The sequence below is a fragment of the Poecilia formosa genome, unplaced genomic scaffold (genome assembly GCF_000485575.1).
Source record: "Poecilia formosa unplaced genomic scaffold, Poecilia_formosa-5.1.2 Scaffold0, whole genome shotgun sequence".
NCBI lineage: Eukaryota > Metazoa > Chordata > Actinopteri > Cyprinodontiformes > Poeciliidae > Poecilia > Poecilia formosa.
The window spans coordinates 5,374,461-5,400,855 of NW_006799939.1; the positions used below are offsets into that span (position 1 = coordinate 5,374,461).

Consider the following 26,395-nt stretch of genomic DNA (forward strand, 5'->3'; position numbering starts at 1 on the left):
CACACACACACACACACACACACACACACACACACGCACACACACACACACACACATCACTTCAGCCCTCTGCGCATAGCCAGACGTTTAGTTCACAGCAAAGGGTTGTGGTGAACTGGGCTTAAACACCTCATCTGTGCTTGTGAGCGTGCAGCCAGGAGCGGATCACACCCCTGTTTTTACCTGCTGCTTTTCACGAAGGCTATAATGAGAAAATAAACCAGCGCTCTCATTTTCACTGACGCACAGTCACACGTCCAGATTTTGTTAATATAAAGCTCACCAAAAGGGAATTGTTGACGGAGGGGAATGAAGTAAATGTTGTTCTCCGTGTCACAGAGAGCTTCTTGTGCTCTGGAGTTCATTAAGATTTCATCGGGTTAGTTAGGTCTGCTTCCAGAGGGGCGAGCCAAGTGGTGGGTAGTGGAAAACTTGTTTGCTCGGGCGTGGTGATAGTATGTTTTTAGCTGCTCATGCCTTTGATCTGGGGCGCTGCATCCTCCGCCTGTCTTTGTAAACCGACTGAGGGAGTTTATGCTTGCAAAAGGCTCTAGAATAACACACTTGCCTCTAAATGGTGCCGCTGGAGGATTTAGTTTCACTTGTTGCTGCTGCGATTTCACTCAGGTAAATGATGTGGTTGCATCAGCAGGGTAAATACGGACTCCTGTAGCTAATTGTGTCTTAACTCCGGCTGGTGTTTGTCGGCCAGAGTCGCAGATGCTGGAAAAAAGGTGGGTGCTCAAGGACATGCTGGAGGTGATGTTGTAAGAAGATGGGATTGATAAAAGCATGTACCAATGTGTTTTTAATTGCAGACTGCCTCGCTAAAGTATTCCTACCAATTCCACTAATCCAGTATTGTTGATTAGGTTATTACGATTGGATAACATTATGCATTTTTCTGAAAGTTGATAAACAGTTTCAATATTTTTCCCAAATATAAACACCAACAATTACTGAGGCACTACTTCGAAGAACAATATTTCCTTGTTGTTACATGCAAGTTCTCGCTGGCATTAAAATTTTTTCCCCATTTTTCTTGGCAAAATGGCTCAAGTTCTTTCAGCAAGGATGGAGAGGGTTGATGAAAACAAACTTAAGTGTTTTCACAAATACTCAATTGGACTTTAGATCAAGGCTTTGTGTGCGTGTGTGTGCGTGCATATGCGTGTGTGAGTTGGTGTTTTACCACACTTAGCTTTTTACAACTTCTGTAATATTGCTTATTGAGGGGTATTAGATTGAATGCACATGCGACCATACAAATGATATATAAACAAAAATAAAAAAAACTAAAACAGTACATATTCACTTAATTGTGTGCTTAATTGTGTTGGCCTATCAAGTACAATCCCAAAAAAAAACATTACAATAGGCCTTCGCAGCGCTTAGCTGCTCGGGCCTAATAAAGTTATTTACCAAAAGTTAAAAAGGTTAGAGGATTATGTAAACCTTTGCAAGGTGCCATCGTCTTTACAAACAGAGAGATGAGATGAGAGCTCAGGCCTTCTGCTTATATGTGTTGCAACCAGACTACTTTTAAGTGCTCTAGTCTGCCTGGCTGACTGTGTTTTTATTGCTGTCCAGAGCGTGCTAACTGGTTGTTTGTGATCGAGAGGGAACGCAGTGTGCATGCACGCATCTAACACACACAATCAGCAACCTGCATACCTTCTCTGTCATCATATGGAAGACTGGGTCTGATCTCACCTTCAGCTACCCCGTCTTCACCCCCCATCCTCCCTGCATGCACTGTGATGACCGACAAAAACCTGCTTCCTGTCATTTTTGCCCTGCTTTCGGACTGTAAAAAAAGAACAAGAGCGCGACGGCTATCCCAGGAATTACACATAAACACCCTGACAGATTCCTCCATGTTTCCCTGTCAGAATTAAAGCAGTCAAAAGTTCATATCCGTCCAGACCTGATGAAAGTCCAGCAGGCTAGGTAACTGGAGGGGTTACAGGTGACCCCTCCTGCACACGGAGCAGCTGTGCAAACAAATAAGCTGACATTTCTGCTTTGCTTTGCTTTGCTGTTCCATGTGGGGGAAAAAAAAAGCTAAAAGCCCAAGGGTTTTCCTCAGAGAAAAACATGGGCCCTGGACGAGCCTCAGGGGCCCAACTACAGCTTCTGCACAGTCCAGACCAGCTCGTTTAGACCAGCTCCCAGTCCAGTCTCTTGGAAACACTACCCTAAATGCAGACCAGCAATAAAACATAAACATACCTGTTGATTAATCTCTGAAACATTCAAGGGTTTACTGTATAGTACTGAAAGCTAATGCTTCATGACCACATTAAAACAAACATCTATAAAGTCTTGCTTGTATGGTTATATATATATGTGTGTGTGTGTGTTTTTATATATATATTAAAAAAATTGTTTCATGTGGAGCTGAATTTGAAATGTGAACATCAAGTCCTGTCATGCCTCTGAAGAATTTGTGTCATTTCTGATTTACTCCAGTTTTGGATAGCTCATTTATTGGCATCAAAAATCTGGAATTCCCACTATTCATTTGTGTCAAGACAGGAAACGTTCCTTTTGCAGTTATGTCATTTTCTTTTTTTTTTTTCTTTTTTTTTCGTTTTAAAGGAATAATGGAATAACACTTAAATTGTTGCCAGATATGTATTAGCTGAAATATTAAGTAAGTCATACTATTAGTTTTCCTTTCAGTTTCAACCATATAGCATCCTGAGGTGAGTCAAGCATTAGGATAATTTAGCTTGAAACAAAAATAAACATCATTTTGGATTTTTGCAGCAAAAGTTGAGTCACGTTTGCATTGATTCTATTGCAATGATGCACATGTACAGTATAAAGTTTTAGGATTACCAAGAAATATTATCATGTCTTCCTATACCAGTGAACTGAAAGACAGATGTGCGACAGTGTGACAACGGTGTACATGCGGTACATTTGACTGACCTTGCTGTGTTTTGTTTGCACTTTAGAATACTCTCGTTGTGGAGATCCCACCCTACAGGAACCAGAGAATATCCAGTCCTGTGCAAGTCAACTTTTACGTCTGCAACGGCAAGAGGAAGAGGAGCCAGTACCAGCGCTTCACCTACGTGCCTGCAAACGGTAATCCTCAGCCTGATCTTCTTTAAGAAACGCAGGCATGCTTCTTGACACCTGTAATCTGTAGTTTGCCTTCAACTGTCGACATGCCACAAGGGATTTGTGGCCCGCTCTTGTCGGGTGTTTTTGACATCCTGCCTGGGAACAGTTAGCTTGAGCCATTGAAAGAGAGCAGAAGATGAGATGGGGTGTTTATGCAGTAGTGGTGCGGCGTTCCGCAGCTGTGAGGTAGACCCACTGAGTGACAGAACCTCCAAGTGCTGTCAGTAATCGAGTGTGTAGTTGACTCAACCTCCTGGGGACCTGCCTTTTACACCCTGCCTGACACAATGAACCCATGGTTCCCCAACAAAGGAATGACGATGCACATGAAAACACACACGCACACACACAAGCTGTCATTCATGTAGCAACCTGAAAGGGTTGTGATATAGTGTGAAATAGGCATCAGCAGCTTTCATGATGGAATTCTCAGAATGACACAACTAAGCTTTAGTCAAGAAAACGGGTTTAAAGAAATTAGCTTCAGGCTCCGGGTTTTTACTAGAAATCTTCTCCTTGCGTATATGCAGACAAGCGTGATGATGGCTGTGTTAGACCTGCATCCACATCGTGATTACCAGAGGAATCCATTAGATCCCCAACCCTGATATCTTATTTTCATTGATTGGCGCTTAATGGATCCAGAGCCTCTGAGATAGTGTGCAGCTTGTTTTAGGTCCAGAGCTGTTAATAAGATGTAACATTTACATTATCAGCGATATTTGATGGGCACAGGAGACAAGCACACGAGAATAGAGCCCTCAAAAGATGTAGAACATGTTCCAGTTTGGAGATCACAAACAGATTGATAAAGGTAAATAGCTCAAACTTTAGACAGTTTTCAAATTTCTCAACCAATAAACATCACAATGGTGTGGTGTGTATTTATATTTGGCACTGTCTATTGGGGTGAGCATTTATATCATCTTTCTATCATTTATCGTGATCATTTTCTTATAACAATTTTGATTTATTGTTGTCATGATAAATTCCAGTTAATATGTTTAAGCCAGGACTGTTCATATTGTCAGGATTGTTATTTTTGCTGTTTTCTCCACAATAATTATTGATAAATATCAATAATTATCAATATGATTAAATGCACTTACTATGTGCAGCTTAATTATACAAATCACACTTCTTTATGTGACTGCTGTCCCAAAAAAAGCATAATATAAAGAGCCATAATTGATTCCATTAAATTTCATTTAGGAGTATCAGAGTAATAGGGGTTTAAAATAAAGATTTTTTTTATTTTTTATTTTTATTTTTTTTTACTTTTGTAAACGATGTATGCTTTTCCTTCCATAACTACACGCTGCTTTGTGCCGTCACGTTACACAAAATGTAAGTCAAGTACACAAAAGTTGTCGCAAATGCCAGCGATTCTACAGAGGCTAGTCCTGGTATCGACGAGCGGCCTTCACAGAGGGCCCTGGCAGACACAAAGAGAAAGTTGCGAGGCTCCTTCACTGATCCATTTCTTTGGGCACAAACACAACTCTTATTAAAAGATGACTCGTGTTCGCCTTTTTGCTGCCAAGTAAACCACAAACACACTGTGGACCACACAAGCAGAGCAAGTCGCTTCTCAAAGATGCATAATTAAGCCACAGGAGTCAGAGCCAAAGAAACAATGAACCTCAAATTCTATTTAGAGTTTTGCCACTGCTTTGTAGTCCTACTTGATAATGTAAAAAAATAAATAAATAAAACAAAAAAAAGACCCTGCCTATTCTTAAAAAAAAAAAAAGTATGAAGCCCAATAGCACTCAATAGCTGATTTGATATTGCCTTGCTGCTGAAACTGAAATATTTTTGAGATCACTCAACTACAGACTCCCCCTCAGACAAACACTTAAACACTTGATGTGCAAATTAAAGTATTGCTGCATAAAGGTTATAATCAGCTTAAAGAGACCCTTTGTAGTCGTGATGACTGTAAGAGTTTCAATACAGCTACACTGAAAGAGGAAATCCGAGTGAAGCTCTTTGCTTTTGAGGGTTTCAGTATGTGCTTGTGTGTCAACAGTGAGTAAAACGAGCGACGTTGCGGCCAGGTACTCGGGGTGGGCTGGGGAAGGGAAGACACCCACACATTCACACAATCGCACACACAAACATTTGTCAACACTTTTCGCTCGCTCGTATGAAAAGAGTCTTCCGGCCCATGGTCCCACTTCAAGCACAGTTGTGGTCAGTGACGTTGTAGGGAGAGAACATTTCTTTCACACTCTGGTGTCTGTTCTGCTATAAAAAGGCAAGCCCAAGCCTTAAAATAGACACACTTGTTTGAAACAGCGGAAGGATGGAGCCAACACTCTCGGGGCCACAGATGCTGAAAACCACCTTTATTTTCCATCCAGGTCATGTGACCACTTGTTATTCTTTGACGCTAATGAAAACGCTATCAGCAGCCACTGCTTTCAAAGAGCTTAACGCACTGAGAAAACACTGGAAAAAAGAAATAGATGGGTTAGCGTGTCTGCTGACACATGGTGCTTCAGTAGAGCACATTGCTGAAGACATGTCAGCAGATTTTATCAGCCTCACACTGCTTGTTGCTGCGTGTATAGTGAAGTGGTAGTATCAGGGGTGCATCATAAAAACAGTCCTTTCCCGGTTGTAGTCTCACAGAAATAGAAAACCTTACACTCCCATTGCAGTATTATGCATCTACCCTGCATTTCAATTCTGCAGAAAGAGTTTATGCTCTAGGTACAGTAAAAAAAAATGGTGTTGCATCATTATCCTCCTTCACATGTGAACAGAACAGAATAGAAACTTTTATTGTCATTGTAACAATGGAACATAGTAGAACGGAATTTTGATGCAATTCTCCAGATAAAAACAATGTCTCTCTTCAAAAGAAACAAAACAAAACTATAAATAATTACTTATCTCTTGATTAAACAGTTGACTGAAAATTAAAACGGGCATAAAAACTACACTGATACTGGAGCAAATTCTACCTAACGTGACCAATGTGACAATAAAATGCTGCACAGTGGGTATTCTGCTACGATCTATATCACACATTTGCTCCACTGCTATAGAACTGCCACAAGCGCTATTCAAATGTTGCCATAATTACCTAATAATATCATGCTTACCTCACGCTATACCATGCAGGTGCTCAGCCAGTGCCCATGAAGATTCACTCACTTCAGAATATCATTATGCATAAGCAGACAACGCCCCACCTACTTTGTGATCAAATCAGTTATTATTTGACAATGTAGTGTCCCTTATAGACTGTGTATAGAAATACTGATCTTTTATTTTCAGATTTATAAGTATGGTTAAAAACTAGAAGGTGATGTCACAGATATGTTGAAAAGGCAGATATGATGTTCTGGCTCAGTAGGTCCCAATAGATACATACACTATTCAAAACAGTGTTGCATCAAAAGTGTCAGACATGCATATTTCTAAGCATTTAGCTTTTTTATATATTCCAATGTACATAGCAAGATGGAAAACAAAATAACAGAAACTTTTTTGTTGTATATTAACAGACAAATGCATGTGACAGTAAAAATGTGCCTTTCTTTTGGATAACTGGAATCTTTCACCGATTCAAAAATAGATTTTCAGTTTTTATATGCCATCAGCTGCATTTGGAGTCAAGCCTGAGTGTTTGTCCATGATGGTAGGAGGTCCATGCAACTGTCCTTGTCTGGCTTCTGCAGTGAGACTGGCTTTTCCAAGCACCCTTCCAATCATTGCTACATGAGCAGCGATGTGACGTGGTGCTCTTCAAATAAGAAACAGTTTTCACCAACCACATTAAACAACAAATGCCAGAAACATGCTGGCAACAACCATTGCTTGGACAAAGAGCTTCTTGGAACCCCTTTATTTTTACAGGCCATTTGGAGATTCCTCTAAAATATCAAGTTCTATTCTTAACGTTGCTCCCCACCCCATCTCTTTGTGGCTGGAGTTTGGGAGAAGACTACCACAGCAGTGTTTTGTTACACACATACACACACACAGGAAGAGTTCCTGAACCAGACTTTGTTCTTTTTTATAAGTATTTGTTGAGTTATGGTTTTCCAAAATGTGCACAAGGACATGGCTGTTTCAGCCATTTCTCCTGTGCTAGATTTCATCAAACCCCCATACCTTATTCTAACAACCAGAGTATGTTGGGTAACCAGATTGCGTCTCACCAGGACACGGTTCACCAGGTACCTTCGAGTTAAACTACCACCTGTTCCACTACTAATATTATTGCAGATCTTTTCCCCAAAATAAATAATTTTTGCTGCATAGTAGCACTGGAACTGAAATTGCAATAGTTTTAAAAGACTAATAAAGAATCAAATATCTAGATATTTGCTTACCTTATGCCATTTTTTTGTCTTCAAATTAACAAGAGCTCTGTAAAGCTACAAGTGCACACCTAATGGGCTTAATCCAAGCAGACAGCGGGGTTAACTACCAGGAAAGAAGAGAAATTTGCAGAGCACGTCTTCAAGCCGTAACCAACTGGTTTGGAGGAACTACGCTCGCTGCCAAAAAAACGTTCTGCACCCAAATTGAGTGTTGCACATAAAATGAAACAGCAGGTGTTGAAAAGTCAAATATTTGTGTTGATCCCAAGTATGAAGTTTGGAAGTACCAGTTGTCTGGGATAGCATATCCCTCCAGGCCTTCTGAAAAGTCTAAAAGGCACTTGATATGAATTGAAGTCATAGGTAGTCCAACATGTTAGATTGGAGAAATTAATTAGAAGCCGGTTTGCAATGGAAGGATTTCAAGATGACACTTGTAGTCCATCAGAACATGAGTTAGCTTTATCTTGTTGAAAAAATACTCTTTACCACTTAGGCTGGTTAAAGCACGTGGTCGCAGGTTGTCACTAATGAAGCCCTAATATGTCTACAAGAGGTTAGCTAAAGTCAGGAACAATGGCTTTCCACACCTTGGAAGCAGAATCTTTGTTTCTCTGTACAACCTGGGGAGAATACATAAGTACACGCACTAAATTTCATTTGTGGCTTGGATTTAGCCATTCCAACAGTGAATGGCTAAATTAACTAGTGGAGATTTCCACCAATTAAATTTCCAAAACTCGTGGTTACTGGACCATTCTGAGTGCAGCCACTCTAGTGGTAGTGACTGGTTGCTGAACCCGTTGTCTTATGATTCCAGACATTATGTGAGACTTCACAGGCAGTTTTAAGGGTTTCAGTACTTGGGTCGGTATAAAAGGTGCTGATATTATGTGGTTATTCAGTGCCTGACAACCAAGTCAACCACGCTCAGTTAGTGCGGTCTTTCTTAGGTGACCAGAACCTTTGCAACAGGTGAACGCCCAGTGGTTCCAACATCCTGCCACTGTTGAATCTTATGCCTCTACATTTTGACCGTCCGACTTCAAGCAAACCAAAATGCAACTTCTACCCAACTTCTAAGAATGCTATCGCCAAACTCCAACCACTGCCTTATAACACTCCACTTGTGATGCCAGTACTTATGTCACCTAAAGCCTGTCTAAATGCACTTTCTAGATGTCCCGCTTTATAATTTGAATAATATGCAGACCGATTGATGGTCTGGATGTGTACCAAATTAAATCCAACCTGAACCACGTCGTCTGGGTGCCTGACTGTTTTTGTTGATGAGCGCAGTGGCCAGCTGTCTGGTGAAATGGTTTATTTTTTTCTCAGTGGAAAGGAAATGCAGAGATAATTTAGAGGGAATCAAATTTTATTTGTGTCTGCTGCAATAGAAGAAAAAAAAACAGTCTATATTAAATAAACTTTTTATTCGTGAAGTTAGTTTTCTCTCATAAATTCTCCTTAACTGGAAGGGCTAAATGTCCTGCATTTCAATGTTGGAACCTCAGGACTTTGTTGTTGATTTGAAAAATCGATTGTTTTTGTTCCTACTTAGCCAAATGGAAACGGCTGTTTTCAGGCTCTGTCAAACTTTAACATCACAACTCGTACTTAACAGGACTTTAAGTAGTCATGAGATCAAATCCGCATTAATAACCAATGGTCTGATTTGGTGAAGCTAAATTTAAAAAAAGGCATTTTATGGTTTCCACTTGACATCATTGACATGGTTTTATGGCAATCTGGTATCCATTTAAACTAAGAAATGGCAGAGAAGTGGAAGGCTTGGATGTAGTGTGACCATGTGACTTATTTGTTACTCCCCAGGCTGTGGAGAGGAGGCGTGTGCATCACGGGACGTGCCTTACGACGCTCCCCAACACACCACAGCCTGGTCCCTTGGCTTTTAAAACTTAGAGAGCTGACGTAAATGTGTTCCCTTCTGCATTATCGCTCATCACCCCAGAGGCTAGATGCGCGATTAGTGTCTTTTCAAATCCAGTCGAAAAAACCCCCATAAAACATAACATGTGACACACCAACATTTCATTTGCACCTTTACTTGCTACTATCACTCATACGCTCTGCTGTTTACAATTTCATGCACTGAAAACAGACAGTCTATTCATAGTGAAAACTCCATGCCTTTGAGTAAATGTCACTTGGAGCGAGCATAGCCAGAAACTTTTAACGGCTGGCACCACACCCATTAATAAGATTCAACAATGTGCAGGAATAGAAACAGAATGTCCATTGTGACTCCAAAGACTTTGTTATACTTTAGGGTATCTTAACACCAGCCAGTTAGTTTTGTCTTGGCACACTCTGTGATTACGTACTTGTATAATAACTCAGCAAAACGCCCATTAATGCAGACATCGTGCCATCTTTTTTTTTGTTCCGTTTTAGACAACAAAACCGTAACAGCACAGTGGAAGCACCTGATACCTGTCACTCAAGAAGCGCTCTCAGGAAGTAATGCAGACAGGCTGCATTGGATAAGAAATTTGAAGAGAGAAGCCAGGATGATCAAGTGGGGTCACAGCACTCTCCTGCATTAGCAGAGGTCTGAAGCTCTCGAAACCACAGGCTCAGCTCTGCAACCTCTTATGCCGCTCAGGCAGTCTAATCAAAATCAAATCAACTTCGTTTTTTTTCGCTCCCCGTCTATCTTTTTGGTCCTGAGAGAATCAATTACTGCTAGAGTGTGTGGAGAAAACTGGGGGTCCTGGGCTCCTAGAGCAGCGGCAGCAGCAGCAGCAGCAGCAGTCCAGTGCTTTAAAGGACTTTTATTGGATATCAGAGTTGGAGGAGATTCCAAAGAAAATAGGTCTTACTCATTATTAGAGCCAGCTGTGGCTTTCCACACTGATGACTCATCCATTTTTCTTTCCCCCTGTTTTGCTACTTTTTCATGGTGTGGTAAGGATAGTGGTGGTGATGTGGGGGGAGACGGAGAGTGGGTGCGATGGGTGAGGGGTTTCTCCATTAAAAGATACAGCCAAGTTCATACTGAGCCTAAATCCACTGGTTGTTTGGTATTAGGGAGGATATTGTGGCCAAAACAGTATTTGCTCACAGTTATTATCCATGGATTCACTGCGCCACGTGGCTTCTTTTCACGTTGACTTTTTAGTTCTTTTTATTTTTTTAACATCTCCACTTTCTCTCTGCTCTTTCTTTCCAGTACCAATAATAAAAACCGAGCCCACTGATGAGTATGATTCTCTTGGGAGTGTTGGGCTGTCTATGCATTCAAAGCCCTACTACGGCCAGCCCAGGCTGACGTCCATCATGCCTGTTGCTGAACCTGACCCCTGCCTGGTTGGTGGCTACCCTCCTTGCCCGCCCCGCCACGCTGCCATGCCACCGTCGTCTCCCAGCTCAAGCCCCACCCTGCACGATCTGTCCCCTGTTGCATACAACAAATGCCTCCCCAACAGCCCAACTCATGCCGCACCACCAGGCACTATAGCGCCCCCCATTCAGGAGACCCCTTGCTGTCCAAGCCTTCCGCACCCGACGTCGCCAGATCACAACTCTTCCCTAGCGGTGCTCCACTCCCAGGGCAGCCCGGGCTCCCTTGGTTATCACCATTCCGTCTATGCCAACAGCAGTTCCTCGTCCTCCCCAGTGTCTCACCCTTCCACTCCTGGCGGTCCAGCGGAGACACCGTTTTTTCAAGCGTACAGCCCCAGCCAGGCAGAGGCTTCAGGCAGCTCAGCCCAGGCTGCAGGAAGTCCGCCCAGCCTGCTAGCTGAAGACGCCACTCCGCCATCAATGGACATTACCATCAAGCAAGAGCCCCAGGAACTGGATCAGATGTATCTCGATGATGGTGAGTTACTGCAAAGTTACCCATTCTGACAAACTGAAACTGTTAGTAACATAATCAATGAAATAGGTGAATCTCTGGGGTAAGTGTCTGGCTCAAATGAAGGAGTTCAAGCATCTTGGAATCTTTTGCACAAGTGGTGGTGGGACGGAATGTGGCAAATATGTCCCTCATGCATATGCCATAATGTGGGTTCGGTATTGGTATGCTTGGGTTTGGTATGTTTTGGCAAAACTCTCGATTTACCAGTCTGTCCATGTTCTGATGCTCACCTGTGGTTGTGAGATATGGATCATGACAAGAAGAATGAGATTCTGCTTACAAGCACCCAAAACAAGCATCCTCTGCAGGGTGGCTGGACTCGGCCTTAGAGACGGGGTGAGAAACTCCATCATCCAGGTATATCTCAGAGTAGGCAGCTGAGATGGTTCAGACACCTGATCAAGATGTCTCATGGATGACTTTACTTGAGACGCATCACAGTGGGTGGAGACCCCAGGTCAGACTCAGAACATTTTTTTCCAGACTGCCCCAGGGCAACTATAGCTATTATCCAATAGCTTACCACCATCAGTGTGTGAATGAGTGAATGATTGAATGTAGTGTGAAGCTCTTTGGTGTCCTCCAGGCCTGATAAAGTGCTATACAAGCACCATTTACCATTTGGGGGATAATATTTACCCTCTGACATGTGAGTTCAAGGAATCCCATGAAAATATTCTCTGGGTTTCCCCCCGGGAGCTCCTGCCTTTTGAGCTTATGTTGAATAAGTTGAAGACAATGGATGGATAGATGGATGTATTTAATTTTTTTTCCAATAAAACCTTATCTTAATGAGGCTAATAATCCTGCCATACACGACTGCTTATCTGCAGCTCTTCACACATAGCCACACCCTGCTGCACCTCTTAGTATTTCCTGATGAAACGCTGGCGGCAGATTTGCGTCACGTTTGTTTAATTTTAGACCCCGCAGATTTATTTGCTTTTGGTGGAACGTTCGGCCCCAGCATCGTATCGGCTGCTTTGCTTCAAAACGCTAAACTGCCTTGATGGGTTTTTGAAACAATCTGTCAAAACATCAGAGCACCAAGGTCAGCCGGGGTGCAGCAGAACAAAAACAGTGGCACACGCATAACGAGCCAAACTGTTGACACGACGACTAATGAAGGAAGCAAAACAATGGGTAGGGGCTTCCTGAACCAAATCGCTAGCCTTTCCCTAAAGTCCCCCCTCTTCATATTTCTGGGAGCGATGCCGAGGGGCGGAAGACAGAGGCTTTGTTTTCCCGTCTTTTTCCCCATGGAGTCGACACAGTGTGACTGTCGTCATCAAGGGAGACTGTGGGGTCACTACTCTCCCTCTGGCAGAGAAACCAGTCACACCCATGGGACCACGTGGCTGGCTTTATTGCCTCCTGTGTCCATTTCACGTTAGGTCTCTCAGGTCAGCAACCTGTTATCTATGCTAACAGAAGCAGCACTTGTTGTTTTGATATACATTCATATATCTCAACACTGGCATTCTGCCAGCCTGAGATAGTAAAATCTGTCTGTAACCTTGTGGAGGTTGGGCAAAGACTCCTCCTCATTAAACTCAGGAATACCGCTTTTCCTGCACACATTTTGTTAAGCGAGCTGCTCTTGCCTGCGATGTGTATATAGTTGTTTGTGCACGCTTGTCCACTTTATCTGCTCCCCACTCAACAGCTCTGGGACCGAAGGGGTGATAGGCATGAGGGGACCAGGGGAGTGTTGCTGTAGGACTGTAATTGAGATGAAATTCAGCTCTCAGCACTTCTGTCGGCACTGATGAGTCCCGTTAGTCCACAGTTCATCAACAAACTATACGGAGACCAGTCTGTTGTCTCATGCTAAACTTTTTCCTCCTTCCCCCTGTGCCTTGTTTTATTTGTGTCCCTCATTCGGATGAGTTCTTGGTAACACTAAAGTGTAACCTTCAGTTTAAATTTGTCCTCTATGTGTTTATAGTGTACATACATCTTAATTACAACATTACTGCATATTGATAAAATGAAGCTACTTTGTTTTGCAATAATTCTGCTAGTTAGAGGCTTGCATTCCCTCTTACAAATTTTTATTTTTTTGTCGCACCTAAATGTTTTAGATTATCAATTACATTTGATATCAGGCAGAGACAACCTGGGTAAACACAAAATGTAATTTTCATATAATAATTTCACTTGTCAATGTAAAAAACGCTGTTCAGACTAAATTGGCATCATGTAAAACAGTAATTGTCTGAAATATACAAACTAATTTTGTTACCTTTGACAGTAACTGGATCTCCACAGCTACTGAATTTTCAAACAAACTCTTGATGGCACTCATGTCATAGTATCTCAGTTGGATCTGAGCTTTCGCTATGCCACTCCAAAACTTTTTTTTTTAGTGGTGTACTTTGAATCTGTAATGCATGTCATTTTTGCCTAGTCTCATTGCTCTTGTACAATTATGAACTCTGACCTTAAATGAAACCATTGGAAAACCAGCTTTTTTCAGCCCTCTGATTCACATGGACAACCTCAGAGGAAAGAAAGAAGGTTAAGATTTCCAAGTATAACCAGGAAATTGACAAAACTCAAATCTAAACAAACAGTTCAAGAAAAAAAATCATCAAAAAAAGCTTCCAAGTCTGATACCATCAAGTTAAATTTAGTTTATTTGTCTCTTTATGCAGAATAGTAAATAATTTCCCCCTGTGAATATTTTTTTAAAAGTTTATTTTTACAAAAAAAAACATGTGAACTGATTTTTTGTCTTAGCAAATCCTTGCAGATGTTTATAAAATCCTCAGTTCACTTTGACAAAAAAAATCAAATAAACCATTAAAATTATAAGTAAATAAACCTTTATGCCAACAATGAGCATGTGGAAACATCTGACCATCACTGTGTCAGACCAGGCAAAAGGATGAACTTGAGCAAAAATTTATCAAGCAGTCCTATTTCTAGTGAAGTCATGTAATTTTATTTTCCCTCCACACAAGTTCGTGATCTATCACTTTAGCAATCCTCCTCAAAGAACAGTGGCCAGATATATTCAGCTAGTGATTACAGTTGCATTAGTGACGCGCAGGAACGTGCTTTGATTGAACAAGGACTGCGAGGCATCTCCTTGAAAACCTCAGCGAGCTGCCTTTTCGCATCACCTAATGTCTGAGCGAGCATCTGCGGTGAGCTGCTGGAGTCCCGGTAAGTGTGCGGTGGTAACAGCATACTGCCAAGGCATCTGCTGCTCGCAAGGCCTGGCCCCATCCCAAACCCCTTAAATGAGCCCTAAGCTAAAATAAATAAGATCGGAAGGCAGCTTGCAGGGCGCCCCGCTCCCTGTTCACACGCATTACGGCCCTATATTAGCGAGTCAGTGCTCCATTAGAGAAGCAAGACAGGCGGATGACCTCACCACAGTAGTGGTGATTTAACGCCAGCCGTGTGGAATAGCTCTCCTCCTTAGCAATCGGGAGGCCGGTGATTTGGAGTCTGCGGGAGCAAACTTGATCTTCCCCAAGAGTGGCGCACCACCCACGCTTGAGCGCGGAGGCCTCCGGCTCCCATCATCCAGAGGAAATGTGTCTCTCTGGCCAGGTCCAGATTTTACGCAGCCCCCGAGAAATCCCTCAAGTTATCAACAGTGAGCTACTGTACCGCAAGGACCTGGGTTAGTGTGCAGGGAGGTGTAAAGCCCCCAGACTGCCATACACTCTCCCTGTCATAAACTGTTAAAGTCTTCCCTGCTCTGTGATGGAGGCAGCATAAAGCAGGAGGTGATTATTCTCGTGCAGTGGGGGGACGTAGAGGAAGATTCCTATTGGCAGTAAGCTTAAACACTTCGACTCAGTGGCATCTTGGCTCTCACCCGCCACAGTTTTACTGCTCCTAGCTGGAGATGTACCCACAGATCCGCATGGTTCAGTGGGTGGAAGCAGCAGAGGGTGAAACACCCGCTGAGAGAAGACTATGCCTGGTTGCATTGTTGACTCAACGTCGTAAACAACTCATGGTCAGGCTCACATAAAACCGATTTTTAGACGTTGCTTATTTACTCACACCCCACTATCTGTGATTTACAAGGCACATGACTTGGAAAAAGGCAGACAAATGACATCACAGTACATGAGTATGCGCTATTAACATTTGAGTTGCACTAATTAAGTCTAAAAAAAGAAAAGTTTAAGCATTTGCACATTTTCTCATGTTTCAAAGGCCTGTTCTGATGACTTCACCTTCCGCTCATGTCTAAACTGTAACACTGCTCATTCATACACACGTAACACTTTTGCAACTATATATATATATATATATATATATATATATATATATATATATATATATATATATATATATATGAGTGCAGTCTTATTTCCTTTGAAAACAATCAGTCTTTCTCTTGTAAGATGGTTTCTGTTAGCATTAGGTGTTCTGCAGTGGACAAGTGGGTGTGGAAGGAGCAGAAACAGTGGCTACCTATTCTAGATGTTTGAGGCTTATGCCATTTGTCCTGTCTCATTAGCTGCTTTGGCAAAGGGTGATGTCATGAAAACCAGCTAAAAGCAGCAGACAGCAAAGGAACTTGGACTAATCAGGGAGCTAGATTTCTACCAGCTGCCTCTCAGAGAAACAGAGGGCCCTTATTCCCCAAAATAAGACAAACACAAAGCACAATGCAGCCTCTGCCGACTTTTTTGACATTTGACATATGTGCTGCGATTGCCCCGTGTTTTGCTGTCGTTTTCCTTGTGATTGTTTCCTGTTAAATTCAGAGGCGGTGCATTTAAACAAAAAAAAAAAGAAGAGGGGGAAAAAAACTACAGCAAGGGTTGTTTTCTCAAACTGGAAGCAATATTGTCAGTTCCTCCTTTCCTCTTTCCTCTTTCCTTCCTCCCAACAACAACAACAACAAACAAAGTAAGGATTCTGACTTTCTTGAAAGCCTCCACTCGGTTCTGACGCTTCCGAGGGCAACTCAAGGCATTCCTCATGGAAACTTTTACACACTCTGGCACGCTGCCCAGACCCCAGGACTCCGCAAAACCCCTAATGATGATTGAAAGCGCATCCACACCATCACCATGCTGAAAAACATGCTGAGTAGCTAACATTGGAGAGTGCCGCAAGGCAGGGTCGGAGAGGTGCGGGGGGCAATGGAATGAGAGGATTTTTGGGCAAAGGGTGTTCATTAGAGAAGAGCTTAAAGTGTCTAATGGGGCTTAGACAAGGAATGACTACTCCTGGATGCATAGGTGGTGTGTGTCTCTTTCGTTTTAAGATGGTATGGTCAGCTAGATGCAGAAGCACTGGAAGGGACAGTGCACTTTGAGTCCACTCAACCTCTGAACCCCTAGCCTTTAGGGAGCAGGTCAAGGTCCGACTAATAGTATAGAGAAAGGGAGGCTGTCTTGTGGTTAAGTGCAATGCCTAGAACATAGTCTCCTTCCACATGTAGACATATTGACAGGTACAAGAAAAAAACGTGATGGCTTCTTTATTATTTATGACTTCAGACAGGATGTGGATATTTTACTGTTGTTGTTATTGCTGCCTTCTCATATTAGGAATCCGCTTTCCTGGCAGCACGTCTCGCGGAGACGTATAAGTAAAAGTTTGAGCTTCTTGAAGAAGTTTTATAGCCAGGGGAAGAATTAATTGGTAGGTGCACTCGCGTGTTAGCCTTTGAGAGTCATTGACTGCCAACAATATGGAAGAACAACTATACTTTGGGGATTGGCAATAGATTTGATTCAATTTCCTCTCATTGAGATTAAAAACCATTACTCCTTCTGTGTGAATTGAGCAGCTTTGGCCTCTTATTGCCCATTATCCAGTTCTACAGACTTCGCTGTGCACTTGAAGAGGTGAAGCTAGGTATTCAACATGCAGATCAATGCAGATATTGTGATGGTATTTGCGCAAAAAATGATTAGCTTATAAAATTTCAGACACCCAGCGCTTTCTTTGATCGTCCAAAACTTAATTGTTGTCAGGTACTGAGGGAGATCAAGATCATTACCTTCCTAGAGAGAGAGAAAAAAAATCTTTGTACAACTTAAAAGCTCTCAGTTGGGAAACATTCCCATAAAGCGAGTATCAGTGTGGTTTAAAACAATATTCACTTGCAATATAAAGGATAGATGATGCAGCTGAAGTACATTAATGGAACCAAGAGATTACGTGATGTCTTCACATTAGAGGAGAAATACCTTTGCTGTTTTGCGGAAGTCCTCTGAATTACCTTAGCACACTCTGTTTCCTTTTACAAATCCTCTCTCTCGGTCCCCCTGGCTGAACATGAGAGCCTCTAAGGTTCTGGTTCTGATCACAGCTTTCTGTTACATATTCGAAAATCCACGCAATTATTGACAGAGTTGCCTCAAAATGCTTGCAGTTTAGCAGATAATCAGATTTTGTAGTTAGAAACAGCACTAGCATTTGGGGGGAAAAAGGGGGTCCGTGTTTTTTAACTTTTAGAGCTTTGTAACAACCATTTGGAACTTTATTGGTTTTAAATCATTAAGCACCATGAATCTGTAAAAATTAGATTCATTCATTTTGGCAGGTTGTTTCTTTTTTTCTTCTTCTTCTTTTTTCTTTATTCATGCATGTGTCTGCACACCGAAGGCCTTGGCGGCTCAGCCAGGAGATCTGGTCTGGTTTCAGTCGCTCCGTCATAATATCCACAGTCACTGTGAAAGAATGCGTCTGCTGAAAAGCTGCCGTGAGATTATCTAAACAAATTGAGTTTCATTTGTGTCTGGGGTCCACACACGGAGACACTTAGATGAGAGACTTTGAATTGGGTTTTAAATGGGGCTGGTATTGCCGAATAGCCACTAAAAGTATGAAGGAGAATTGCCAGTTTCAGTGATCTTACAAAGAAGATGCTTAAAAAGTACAAAAACGAACTCAAATATAAAACTCAACTGGCACATCTTTGAGACTTCATTTAAACTCTGTAACTGCTACCTCGTCATATATAATGTTTGTCTTATAGTTTCTCCTGACGCAGCCGTTTAGAGGCTCGGTTTATGTGGCTCACATTCTGAGGTTTGGGAGACACGCGTTGAAAAGCCACCAAGCCACATGGATCACAGAGGGTCAGGACTAAAACACGGCCTGCGGCTTGGCCGGGGGCTTCCTCTGTATATCTGTGATCATGGAGTTACCGCGTCATTCCAGACACTCTCATTACTGAATCACATTATGTCAAATGTCAACGGGGCGGGCTGCTCTGACAAAATGATCACTGAGCTTTCTTCCTAGCAAAAGGCAGTGAAGTAGTCTTTGCCTTTTCAGAAGAATTCACTTGAGTTTGACTTTTATCTTTCTGCTTTTAGTTTATCTTACTTTATTTTTACATCCAGGCATGTGGCTGCAAACATTGCTTTGGTAAAAGTTGGGGTTTAGCTCCTTTGAGTGCTATTAGAAAGAACAGTATTATCTTAGTTAGCCTGTGAGCAGATTAGCCTTTTTGAACAACTTAACTGCAAGCACTGGCTGCTATTGCAACCTGAAATAATGTTTCTCTATGAAGAAACTGCCACATGTATTACTTTACAAATAATTTTAAGTTGTTTTCAACCCAATTTAGTCACGTACCCATAAATACAAATGTATATATTGGGGTATGTGACCCCTATGTGTACACATAAGGGCATCCAGTTGTCTTCATGATTTCCCTAACTACTAAGTAGAGTCCCAATGCGCCTACAGTTTAGGCAGAAAAACTATTGGCTTTGCAATCTACAAATTGAACAGCAACAGGAAGGTCATTGCTCAAAGACAATCACAGCAAGTCCAGTTTGCAGGTTACCACAAGCCATGACACGCTGAAGAAGCTGCTCTGGTCAAATGAGACCAAAACTTAACTTTTTAGCCTGCATGAAGAAGCTCACTAACTATCTAGCTAGCCCGATAGCTAACTGGATAGAGGCTATTGATCTAGCTAGCTAGCTATCTCTTTCATGATAGCTATTTATTGCTAGCTAGCTAGCAATTTCTACAGATAGCTAGCATCAGAGAGATAGATAGCCTTACATAGTCACTCAGTCTACAACATAAAATAAATCCCAAGTACATCCAGACCAACTAGGCATTCCTTCAAATACACAACATATACGTTTCATTTTTAGGAGCTTAATAGCTTGCAGAACGAATCAGAATTTTTATTAAGTGGATCGGTTTTGTCAATCTTAATTTTGTTTGCCTTGTTGACCACCCACTCCATGTAAATACACTACTTGGTTTTGCAATTCATGACAATTTACTCGCTGTTGTCACCGTTTACCTGACAGCATTTTTTTATGGGCCGCAGAAGCATATCTGACCCACCAGCAGCAGATGACGCACTTTCAATAAAAGCACAATAAAACATATGAAGAATCTTGCTATCAACGTTAAATGACAACGTCTTTAAAAAGTACCGATGTTGTTCAGTCTTTGTACTGAAAAGTTTGTTGTCAAAGTAAGTTGTGCAGGAGGATTGGCTTTTTCTAAAATCCATGGATATTCCTTTGGAGCTTTCTCAGGTTTAACAGGAGATAATAAACCCTTGAACACACCATCCCACCTATCACATCTGGTGGGGGGTAGCATAATAGGTGAAGGTTGTCAGAGGAAATCCTGGAAAGACTGGCAAGCCCACACCTTTCAGATTTTACAATAGTAGAAATAAAAATGAAAACCACGTATCATTTTTCTTCTTTCCTACTTTGCAATGGACTATCACATAAAATCCCACGAAAATATATTAAAGTGGTGGTTGTACTGTCATAAAAAGTGGGGTGAATACTTTTGCAAAGGCACTGAATGGAAAAGTCTTGCAGTAAAACACAAAATAAGCACAGTCATTTTAATAAACCGAGCTTTTCATAGAGAGGTCTGAAGGGGGCAAGATCAGTTTTTTCCTCACGAAGTGTCCAAAAACATGGACGCCTCAGCAGTTGTAGTAGTCAAATGTGGTATATGGAGGGGAGTCTCCATTAGAACGCGGTAACCACGCCAAGGTTCTTGTTTCTTGCTGTTGTCTTTACAACACATAAAAATACCTGCGGCATCTGTAAACAGGAGCAGGTCTCCATCCCAGACCGCTTAATAACAGCTCCCCATCTGAAATTCGTTAGCTCAGTGAAACAGTATCCTGCAGCGACGGATGTCAACATAGAGGTCTGGTCCAGCTTGCCTGAATGGGGAAAGCCGGTGGGTCCTGGAGCTATTGGCAGAGCTAACCTTCTGCTCAGTACACAAAATACCCCAGAAAATAGAAGGTGGGCGGGGGAGAATGAGAGAGAGGGGCTGTTGAGACGGAAAGTGTAAGTGAGTGAAATAAAAACTCTGGAGCAGTGAAAGTAGAATCAGTCGCAAGAAGTAAAAAGTACCTGTTTTCGCATTGACGCTACCCTACTGATTTTTCCATAGAGGTCAACGGTAAAGGTAACAAAAAAAAAAGAAGAAGAAAAAGTAGGCCACCAAAACAGGGATGGGTTTGTGACCTTTAGAAAAGGATGTCTGTTTTTCTGACTATCTGGTGAGACTAAAGTGGAACAATACCCAAAGGCCTCAAGATGTGCTTCAAAGTTTTTTATGTATATATTTTAGGGTCAGAAGGCTCTCATTCTTTCCTCACATCCAGGAATTTTCGGCGAGCATGAGGAGAAACAGGTCGGCCATAGAAATAAAGGAGACAGAGACGCAGACAGGCTCAGAAGAGAAGAGGGGAAAATCTGAGGTGGAAGAAAGTAGCATACAATCGTTGTGATTTTCCCTGGCAGCTTTTAGCACTGCAAATGTGCTTCTTTTCCTCCGTCTCTCTTTCTCTCTCCCCACACACACACAGAAACCCACAAGGCCCTACGTGCTTCTTCCTCAACTGAAGCTGTTAAAACCAAAACGGTAAAAGTCAAAGAAAGAAAAACACCAAAGTTAAAGATCACATTTTCTTCCTCTCCCACCAGTGGCCGCTTGCAGCGCCGAGACTTACCGAGCAGTGGGTGAACAGGTTTACGTTAGGAGAGGGAATGCACATAACCGCTGAACTGTAAGTGTCCTACTGTTGACATATGACCCATGGCAGGTATAAACTTCAACCGGTCCCCCGACTCTCTGATTGCACTCAACTGAACTCAGATTTGCCCGGAGCAACATGCTATCAAAAAAGGGGGAAAGAGCTTTTTACGAGGTATCCTGAAATTAAAGGAGGCATTCCACAGAAACTGCAGCAACATACAGCTACGATCACTGTGAAGCAGATAAAACAACTTGCCTTCCAACTCCTTATTTAGGATGGAAAACAAAAAGTAGTTTTGATATATACAAATATATCATGTTGTTGATCTGCTCAAGCTTTTTGATTTACTGTCCCTGAAAATATAAGATAATGATATTTAAGTGAAATAACTGGATACATTTTTATTTATGCAGCTCCATTTACATTATAAATCTAGGAATGACATCTAACCCAAATGAACTACATGCTACATGCAAGTTACAGCTGAACAATAAATCCATAACAACATATAGTGCAATAGAGACGTGATCAATATCAGTGGATAATATATCTGATGGAATATTCAATATTCAAGACATAGAATATTTGCTGAGCTCCGGTACAAAACAGAAGCACTTCATTCAGGGAGATGTAAGGAGAGGCTTTAGCTGCTCGACTTGTCACCGTAAGCTAAGCAAGGTTGGTGGCATTTAACGCATTTGTTGGTTACTTAGCAACAACTTGTTGAGTAATTTTGCGCAGCAGCAGTTTCAGGTTTCGCCACTGAAAACTGTGGATAAAAGAGGAAAAGTCATACCACCAGTTTGGAGGTATTTTAGATATTTAAAACAAAATCAAAACTTATCAATAATTATTGATATCGGCAATTATGAAATGCTTATATCGATTCATATTTTCAGCCATATCGTCCAGCCCTAATCCAAGTCAAACAATGTGTAGGATTTTGTAATCGTTATGCTCCATCACACGGCTAATTATTGTTAGCTATACCTGCCAGTAGCATTGTATGTCTCTACATGTTATGCATTCAAACATGATTTACATGTTTTTATCTGTGGAATAATGACATGGAAGCCACCAGTGTTTAGTAAGCATAGGTGTTTTCAACATCCGGCAGCCATATTGGATTTTGGAGTCATGATTATGGTTGGAATTCTGCCTTCCTGCATACTTTACCTAACTTGAAAATGACAATTTTCTTCTTCTGACATCCAATAGAAATAAAAAAAAATACTGCTATTCTGTATGTTTTACTGACCAAACAAAACAACCTTTTAAAAAGTGTGTTTCAGACCATATAGGGTCTACACTCTGCTTCTGAAAGAATGCATAGACACCTTATTTCTCATTTCATTTACTATTTTATAGTGATTTAAATTAATTCAGCTATGCAAATAAAAATACAAATTAGCGTGACTATTGCAATAAATGTCATTTATTCCAACAGTGTTTTACTAATATTTTATAGGCTTAAAGCTATTAATAAGGACAGCTTTTGGTATATGTAAGTAACCCGTTTGTCTAGTATTGATTGCTTATAATTGATCAGAAGACATTGGTTAATAATTCATCAACACTTCCTGGATAGACTCCCTGCAGACAGTGTTGTTGTTGATTTAAATCTGGATTCTATTAGGACGCATGCTTGTCTTGGGCTGTTTAAATGTACTGGACCCAGAGCCATGTCCAAACACCATGTAAGAAAAATGCCTAATGCACTTGGAACTGGAATAGCAGAGCTCCTTTCCTGTGAAAGTACTCACACACGGCAGGTTCGCCTCCTGAGCTACGCTATCCGCTAAGTCTCTGGGATTTGTAACAGCATGAACAAAAGGCAGGTGAAAACCTGATCCCATGATTTACAGTTGGCAGAAAGCAACGCCGTCTCACCTGCTGTCTCTTTCTTCACCCCTGACTCAGTCAGTCTGGAAGTGCACAGAGTCCAGATGCAGGTTCTGCAGCTCTGGCTCTCTGTGGAAATCAAGGCGAGGGCGAACACATTGGAGAGGAAGATAAGTGGCCTCTCTCCACCTCCTTTCCTTTTGTGTGTGAAGAAGAAGTCTGTTGATGTGCCTTGAGGAGACCCTCTCCTCTGTGTCTTTGAGTCCCAGCAGACTCCGAGGATTTAAAGCTGCAGACCGTTCTCTCGGGGTCAACAAAACGACCGTTTATCTGATGGTTCCTGGCTCCAGCGTGGCGTTGGAGCGCTGGAGAGCTGCAGGGAAAACAAAGAGAACATGTTCTTATTTAGTGACGTCTTCTTTCCTCTTTAGAGTCTTTTTTGACATTAGGTTACATTTAACTTTAAACATATCATGCAGCCGCCCACACTGTAATATGACAGCTGAGGGAGTGAGATTAGCAGTTTAGTTTAGCTTAGAAAACCTGCTCTTAAGGTTTGTTCAAATTAGTTTTTCTAATTAAGGTTCTGTGAAGTTTTTTAGAAAATATGATGGCTACCCATGTCTGTTGGAAGATGAAAAAATCTCCATAACAATGGAAAGTTAACAGCTTTCTCATTATAGAAATGTGATGTTACATTTGTTTTGAAGCTCTGATTTGGGCTCAGTGTCATGCCCAAGGTTAGCGGTTTCTAGTTGCTGATTGTTTTGGTGCTAGCTGCCAGTAGGCCTCTGGCTGATAATATTATATTTCTCCAGACTCTATGGATTTAAAAATGTTGCCTATGGATACTCTGTTTTTCTCAATATCTAACCCCTTTACACATTCAGATTTTTCCGGTTTTGTTTGGAGGGAAAAGTATCTTGCAGCCTCAAGTGGCTTTTAGTCGCTAGTAGTTGCAACCCACTTGTATTTTTAGCAACAACAACAACAACAAAAAAAAAAACAACATGCATGGGTATCCTGCAGATGACAGTGAGGGGAGTTTTCAGTTTTTCATGGATGGCAAAACAGAGGGGTTAACCAGAGGCCGTGACATGCTCCTTACTCTCGCACATCATCAGCTGCAAAACACTAAAACAACAGGAAAGAGCCTCTCTGAGCACATCTCTGCATGATGGATAGTGAACAATAAAGCACAAACTGATGTAACCCCCTTTTTGGACAGACACACAATCGCTTCACTTTGTAAAAATAAAGGAAAGTAATTTAAGACAGGCAACAGTTGATTTAGAGCTCCACGCTACTTGTGCAGTAGTAAATTGTGTTCTATACAGGTGCACAGCCAGATTTCAACCAAATGACCGCAACCTACTGCATTATGATTGCTTCAGTATGTGTTTTTTTTTTTTTTTTACACTGTGTGCAGATTTCCAAACTAGTAAAATCTCGAGCTGTCTAAAATCAGCCTGCATAGGAGCTCTCATAGTCCAGACTCCTTCGCTGCAGCTTTTATCAGATGGCTGAGTTATTTTACCATAAAGCCACCGGTAATGAGGCGTGCAAAGAGTTTTAATGTCTCCTTTCATATCTCAATCACCGAGATGTAGTGCGTTCGCCTCGGTTTGATGCTTTTTAATGGTCTTGTGTTTGCGTTATGCTTCATTGGTTGTGTGAAACTGAGCTTTTGTTTTCATCAAGTCATCATCACATGCACACAGAAGCTTTCGCGCTTCGAACTTCTGAGTGTGCTTTTGATAAACACTTTGATTGTTGAGCTCTGTTGTGGTATTCTCGCGCTCGTAGCTGCAAGAGCACAACTTAACCCAATCAGGCTGAACTGTACAAACTGGAAATCTGGCACAGATTTTTAGAGCAACATTTCAAACATCTGCAACACGTTCGGTGAATTTTCTTGCCAGTCCGGTTCACTTTGCGGGTACCAGTCACACAAATCTGTGAAATCCTCCCTGTACGCCATGTATATCCTGCAAATATTTCCATTTGAATTTACTTATTTGAAATACAGTTAGTTATCCGGTCTCCAACAACCGCACAATGAATTCAGAGGAGTCATTGTTAAGGGCACTGGAGATCGCCTTCCACGTAAACACCTCCCTCCCTTCATCCTCCCCAGAGACCGACCTCAAGCGCACACACCCGCGGCCTCCTGGGCCCCGGGAGGAAATGAGAGGAGGAGGAGGTGAAGAAGAGGGAAGTGTGGCAGGCCCACAAAGAGAGACAGACTGTGGAGTGATAGGGAGAGGCAGAACATACCACCTAAGATCAAAGGCAGCGGTTGTGCGCCAATGTAAGCTCATCAGTGGTGGGGCTTTCAGTAAAAGTTGTTGTCTTTATGGTCCTAATTTGGGATACCACTGTTTTACTGTTCTCGAGTCTTTCTAGAAAGTCTGGCTATGCTTTAGGGGAACAGGTGAGGCACACAATGAAACTCAAAGGTGGTGCTATTTTGTTTGGCAACAAGCCTGATTCATCTAAAAAGGCTTGGAAAACATCTTTGTAGTCTAGTATTTTAATCAAGTGTAGAAATTAATTGAATTAAATTGCAAGTTATTCAGAAGGCTTTGCATTTTACTCCATTTCCATCGATCATGGTTCTGATCACCAACTGGGGCGACTGACTCTTTTGAAAAATGACACAATCCACAATCAAACTGAAATGACTGATCAAGCTCCTTCATGATGAAGTAATTTATCGGAGTCATAGCCATACAACAGAATATGAGGGGGTTTTTGAGGACTGCTTTAAATCATTTGCTGAAGTTGGTACCAAAAGTCAGTCAAGAGTGGTACAAATTGGGATGGTCAATACAAAATGCCCCGTAAAAGTTGGGTATGAAACAAGCAACGCTGCAAATGTATGGAAATGAAGAGGGTCAGATGACCAGCACCCCACTTTGGTCTTTTCTTGGCTTCTTTCCTCAGTTTCATCAGTTATCTGAAAGACCACTTCTAAAAGAAAAAAAGTGTATCAAGCGTCTCTCATTAAATCAACGTTCAGAAACAACAATCTAGGTGATTTCTGAAAAGCTTCAAGTGGCGGGTGAAGAGTCGTAGTGATCACTTCGTAACCATTGATTTTTCAAGGGTTAATTGGCTTTGCGGCTCCAGGGTCCAAAGTAGTGACGACAGACAGCCTGTATGATAATTTGGCACTACACAAATACTCACCACACGTTGGTTGTGTTCTAA

At 41.8% G+C, this 26,395-nt stretch overlaps 1 protein-coding gene across 2 annotated transcripts in view; it reads left to right on the plus strand.

Moving 5' to 3' along the window:
* LOC103144237 (nuclear factor of activated T-cells, cytoplasmic 1-like) overlaps positions 1 to 26,395 on the plus strand; it is a 69,458-nt gene that overhangs the window by 34,311 nt on the left and 8,752 nt on the right. Inside the window, exons 8-10 of one of the 2 annotated variants that reach the window (XM_007561163.2) lie at positions 2,964 to 3,096; positions 10,672 to 11,322; positions 21,288 to 21,370. In XM_007561163.2, coding sequence (XP_007561225.1) covers positions 2,964 to 3,096; positions 10,672 to 11,322; positions 21,288 to 21,367 — 864 coding nt within the window. In that variant the 3' untranslated portion in view covers positions 21,368 to 21,370. The remainder of the gene's footprint in view (positions 1 to 2,963; positions 3,097 to 10,671; positions 11,323 to 21,287; positions 21,371 to 26,395) is intronic. The other variant, XM_007561322.2, reaches the window with a different exon arrangement.